The 6,062-nt window shown below is 46.7% G+C and overlaps 1 protein-coding gene across 1 annotated transcript; it reads right to left on the bottom strand.

Moving 5' to 3' along the window:
- Positions 1-4,783: 4,783 nt before the first annotated feature.
- On the bottom strand, positions 4,784-5,827 carry LOC138353932 (zinc finger protein 98-like). Its single transcript, XM_069307365.1, has one exon. The coding sequence runs from the start codon at positions 5,825-5,827 to the stop codon at positions 4,784-4,786; it is 1,044 nt and encodes a 347-aa protein (XP_069163466.1).
- Positions 5,828-6,062: the final 235 nt, after the last annotated feature.

Raw genomic sequence — 6,062 nt, 5'->3', positions numbered from 1 at the left:
GTGGAAGCTTCCCGCCACTCCAGCGTGCGGGAACGACAGAAGGAATGCCAGGAATCCAGACCAAACAAGGGGCAGTCTGCTAGCCAGGACGACTCCGGAACCTCGTAACAGAGCCAGAAAGGGAACGAAGTCCCAAACCTGAACGTGGACGGATCCATTTCCGAGGCATAATCCGGGTCACGCAGGAGGTAAGCTGCAAAGGCCGCTCGCACCACACCAGGTTGGATGCGATAAGCCGAAAACCTCCGGAAGGACGGAACCGACGTACCCGGGGGAACCCGGAACCGAACCCGGGGAGGGGCCGACACCAAATCCAACTCGTACGCAGAGGGGGGAAAAGAAAACCCCACTCCTTGTAACAATAAGCCCCGCTCAGTGGGAAGAAAAACCCAGGCGGGGTCCAGTGGGTCCCAAGGCCCCCAAGTCAGCCCCTCCCCAGCCTCGAGGTCCGTCATCACAGGACCCGAGGCCGAGTCCTCTCCTCAAGCCCCGACCCCACAAGACAAGGACGGAGCAGCCGGAAAAGCTGGAGGAAGGGGGGCCCACTGGTCAGACCCTGAAGCTTCGGCCGGGAGACAAGACTCGAATGCCTCTGCCGCCCCCCCGGAAGGGGCAATTCCCGAAGCTGCCCGAGTCTCGAGATCAAGTAACCCCTGCTCCGACCCCGAAACCCTCAGACGCTTCGGGGCCGGAAGCAGGGGCGGGGGACCAGAACGAACAGAAGGGGAAGGACGAGGAGGTGCGGACTGAATCAGGATCGAAGGGACCCCCACCCCCAAGTCCGGGTCTCGAAAAGCAAAGCGGGGCAGCCGGGGAAGCAACCAACCGAGCGCGTTGCAACAGACGAAACCTAGACTGCAACGCACGCGCCGCCTGTACCCGAATAGAATCATCAGAGGATTGGGTAAATTGAGTCACAAGCAAGCAGCAACACTCACAGGACTCAGGGTCGAAAGTATCACCGACCCAACAGGCAGCATGGCAGAGGCAAAAACAATGAGGGTCACCCTGAGACAAGGGGACCGAGCAACCCTCAAACTCGCACACAGCGAGTGGGGACTCCGGGGTCACATCCATCGGACCCACGCGCCCCCTAGGGGATTCCCAGGGTCCTGAGCGTTTACTTTAAGAGGACTCGCGCTCAGGTAGTCCCAGGCAGGGTGCTGCAAACCGGCACCCAAAACTACCAAGCAAACTTCTAAAGCTGAACCCCAGGGACGTGTACACTCATGGGGACCTAGCAGGGGGCGCCACCGAGGAGAACAGTGGAAGGGCAAAAGCAAACTGAATAAAATGACAGAACCCCCCACTAGGCAAAAACAAAAAGAAAAACAAAACCCCGCAAGAGGACAGCGAACCCCAAGGAACAGAGCCGGCCGCGATGTCGGGAAATACAAGCTGAGCAGCACCCTGCGCCCCTACCAATGCAAACTGCCTCTTACCTGCCGGTAACAAGGGAGAACAGAACACCCAAGAGCCCAACAGGCGGCCGAAAAACCGAAAGGTAAAACGGACCAGCAGAGGCAGACCCCGAGGAGCCTGTAGAAGGTGGCCCCAAGGGCAGTACTTACAGGGCACCTAGGGAAGGCAGCCCTAGGCGCATGCAGCCCGAGTACTGAAGATAACTCCTGGCTCTCGCACCCACAAAACCAACACCACACGCAAAGCACAGTGCAGTAGCGACACCGGAGCCAGAGCACACGACCATCGCCTATAGCATCAGCCTCAAGAACTGAGGTGTGGGTAGCCGGCGCGGGGGGGGGGTCTGGGGCTCCCCCTTCCCCCTCCCGGGGAGGGGGGAGCTGCGCAGACAGCGGTGCGGCGGTGTGTGACGTCACACTAGTTTGCTTGTTTTCGGTTGGGGAGTTCTATCCACTAGTTCGGTTTTTGGTAGCAATTTTAACCAGAATAGGGGTTTGTTTTGGGGCGCTTACCTTTCTGGGTGCCTGTTCCGGTCGATGGCAGACATAGAATGCTTCCAACTACACGGGGGCTTCTATAGGCCATTGCTCCCCTTGCCTCTCTGAGGGGGCCCGGTTCTGGCCGTGGTCCCCGGTAGGCCTAAGAACTCCATACACATGACTGATGCCAAAGTCTGACATTAGCATATCAGCCTGGGGAGCCGACGGGGCTCCCCTCAGAAAAAGCACTAACGATGCACTTATTAGTATGCTTAACTCGATTCATACAGCTCTTGATAAAAATGAGTTCCCTGTTGGGTTATTTGTGGACCTGTGTAAGGCTTTTGACACTGTCAACCACCAAAACCTTCTTCTTAAATTACATCATTATGGAGTCAGAGGACACTCCCTGCAATACCTCAAATCCTGCCTTACTGACAGGCTCCAGTATGTTTCTGTGAATAATTCAATTTCTCCCACCCTACCCATCAACATTGGTGTTCCTCAGGGCAGCATACTTGGCCCTCTCCTCTTTCTCATCTACATTAATGACCTTCCAAATGCCTCCCAACACCTCAAACCAATTCTATTTGCTGACGACACAACCTTCATTTACTCCAGTCCTGACCCCCTTACTCTAAATGCCACAGTAAATACTGAGCTAAATAAAGTCCATCTTTGGCTAACTGCCAACAAACTCACCCTTAACATTGACAAAATTTTCTATATTCTTTTTTGCAATAAATCCTCTAATCAAATAAATCTCAAAATAAACAATACCCAAATTTGTAACAAATTAGATGGCAAATTCCTTGGCCTTCTCATCGACCACAAGCTGAATTTCCAGGGACACATTCTAAATATATCAAAAAAAGTTTCAAAATTGTTGGCATTCTTTCTAAGATCAGATATTATGTACCCCGCCCTGCCCTGGTGACTCTCTATTACTCCCTCATCTATCCATATCTCAACTATGGTATTTGTGCTTGGGGTTCTACTACCCAAAATCATTTACGTCCTCTAATTACTCAACACAAAGCTGCTATTAGGACAATATCCAACTCTGGCCCCAGACATCACTCGGTACCCCTACTCAAATCTCTGAATATGTTAGACATTAAGCCACTGCACATTCTCTCATGTGCATTATACATATATAAAACGCTAAACTGTAATGCCAATCCTGACCTCAAAAGCTTCATAGAAGGTTGTAATAGAACCCATGAGCACCACACCAGAAATAAATACAGTTTTGATATTCCTAGAGTACGACTTAATAAAACTAGAAATGTTCTACAAATCAAGGGGCCCAGAATGTGGAATGACCTTCCCAACCATGTTAAAGACTGTACCTCTCTCAACCAGTTTAAGATAAAAACGAAGCTATACCTAATAAATTCCCTGTAACCTACCTTACCCCCCTATTGTCAACCAATGTCTGGTTTTTTTTTTAAAGAGCGCTGTTTGTCGACAGAATTGTATTTGTGCTGCTTTTTCAGCTATGTTTTCATTCCATGTTTTCATTTTATTCTTTATGCTCATTTAGTATTAAGCTTTAGTCATTTAAATTTTTCATGCGCGAAACGCTTTGCGTAATAGTGGCTTTAGGCATTGTATGTACTAGCCCTATTTATAAATCCATCACTCTTTGTAAAATCTCTTGTATGTATGTATCTTACCTAAATAAACATTTGATTTGATTTTGATTTGTTCAGTGACGAAAGGAGGATTGACAATAAAAGGTTCCCCTCGCTCTCGACGTTGGGTACTACAGTTCTACGGGTGTAAGAGTATGCCTCCTCAAGCACCCGGGCGTCAAAATAGAAGAAGTCCAAAAGAATAAATAAAACATGCAAAAGGTCAGCAGGAAACGACAAGCAGAGAGGAGAAGAAGGGGGAGAAAAACGAAACAGAAGGAAAAGGAAAAGTCGTTCAGCACAATTAGAGAGGACAGCAACAGGAGAATAAGGCTACAAAAGGACAGCTAGGGGACTGTCCCAAGGAGCATCACACTCCGGCAGCCGCCCACTAAGCCCCCCTTACGGCAACGAGCTGAACATGGTGAGGGGGGGGGGGGTATGGGGAAAAACAATTGTCTATAGACAGATTCTTAGTAAGACAAGCAAGCACTGAGCAACAACAATTTCCTAGTGGTATGCCTGCAAAACTTAGGGGAGTGTGTAACCCAGAAATGTCATCACTGCTTGATGTTATAATGGAAGGGGCCTCCCCTTCCTAACACTAACACCTCTCCACCACCCCTACCCCCTTCCTCACAGTCTTCCATACGCCAAAAAAGTCATCAGTAAAGGTAAGATATAACTTGTACATACTATAGTGCCAAATATTTGTAGCATTATATATGAAATGTATTTTGAAGTTAATATTTTTGGAAGTGTGGATTAATTAAATTTGCATTATTTCTAATGGGAAAATTTGTTTCAGTTTGTGAATTTTCAGTTTACAACCGGTCTCTGGGAATGGATTAAATTAAAAAAACGAAGGTACCAGTGTATTACATTTTAAATAAATTCCCAAAACAAAAATATTAAGCACATTATTTACATATGAAGAAAAAACATTTTTAAGCTTTGTTTTATCTTTGCTAAACTAAAGAGATATTTCTGTTTTTATAAGCAATTGAATTTTTCTACAGTGACAGCTTCCCTAGTTCTTGTTTGGTCTATTTATGGCATCTAATTTTCGTTGAGGAACAATATAATAAAATATCTTTAGATCTTTACCCCTTCATAGTGAAGTATTTCTCAAACAATATATAACATAAATACCTCTGAAGGGCAACCAACTGACACTGTGATAGCACACTGTTAGATAAAAAGTAAGTTAATATACCATTATGTGCCTCATTATCCTTTAATCTCTTAATCCTCTTCCACACGCAAAGTGTTTAGCCTATCATCTGCATGTATCATCTTGTGCCTATTCATGCTTCCAAGTTGACTGAATCTCTTTCCACACTCGGGGCACTCGTGAGGTTTGTCACCTGAATGCACTAACAAGTGAGTCTTCATAGTTCCAAGATGACTGAATTTTTTTCCACACTCTGTACATTTATAAGGTTTGTCACCTGAATGTACTAACATGTGACGTTTTATAATTCCACGATCTCTAAATTTTTTGCCACACTCGGCACATTCAAAAGGTTTCTCATCCGTATGCACCATCCTGTGATTCTTCATAGTTCCAAGCCGACTGAATCTCTTCCCACACTCTGGACACTTGTAAAGTTTGTCACCTGAATGCATTAACATGTGAGTCTTTATATGTCCAATCTGCCTGAATCTCATCCCACATACTAGACATTCATGAGGCTTGTCACCTGAATGCACTAACATGTGAGTCTTCATAGTTCCAAGCTGCCTGAATCTCTTCCCACACTCTGGACACTTGTGAAGTTTGTCACCTGAATGCACTAACATGTGAGTCTTCATAGCTCCACGGTGCTTGAATCTCATCCCACACTCTGGACACTCAAGAGGTTTGTCACCTGAGTGCACTAACACGTGCTTTATTATATGTCCACGTTCTCTAAATTTTTTGCCACATTCAGCACATTCAAAAGGTCTCTCATCCGCATGCACCATCCTGTGTTTCTTCATAACTCCAAGCTGACTGAATCTCTTCCCACACTCTGGACACGCATGAGGTTTATCACCTGAATGCACTAACATGTGAGTCTTCATAGTTCCACGCTCTCTGAATCTCTCCCCACACTCTGGACATTCATGAGGTTTGTCACCTGAATGCACTAACATGTGAGTCTTTATATGTCCCCGCTGTCTGAATCTCTTCCCACACTCTGGACACTCATGAGGCTTATCACCTGAATGCACTAACAAGTGCCTCCTCATATCTCCAAGACGAATGAATACCTTCCCACACTGTGGACAATGGTGAGTCTTCATCTTCTTTACGATAGGTGCAGTTTATGTGAGGGTTTTTTCCTCCGGGTGACTGTACGAGTGGTGAAGTTGGGAGTCGCGTCAAGGCTTGAGTGTTGTTTCTTAGAGTTAGACTTGATGTGAGCACGTGACGGTTAATGGTGATGCTTCTTCTTAATGATAGGTGCAGTTTGTGTCAAGGTTTGTGCCCTTAATACTCACTCTAGACATCACCGGCTGGCGCTGCTAAAATGGCAGA

The sequence above is a fragment of the Procambarus clarkii genome, chromosome 60 (assembly GCF_040958095.1).
Source record: "Procambarus clarkii isolate CNS0578487 chromosome 60, FALCON_Pclarkii_2.0, whole genome shotgun sequence".
Lineage (NCBI taxonomy): Eukaryota > Metazoa > Arthropoda > Malacostraca > Decapoda > Cambaridae > Procambarus > Procambarus clarkii.
The sequence above is the reverse complement of the archived record's forward strand: the minus strand, read 5'-3'. Positions and strand labels throughout refer to the sequence as shown.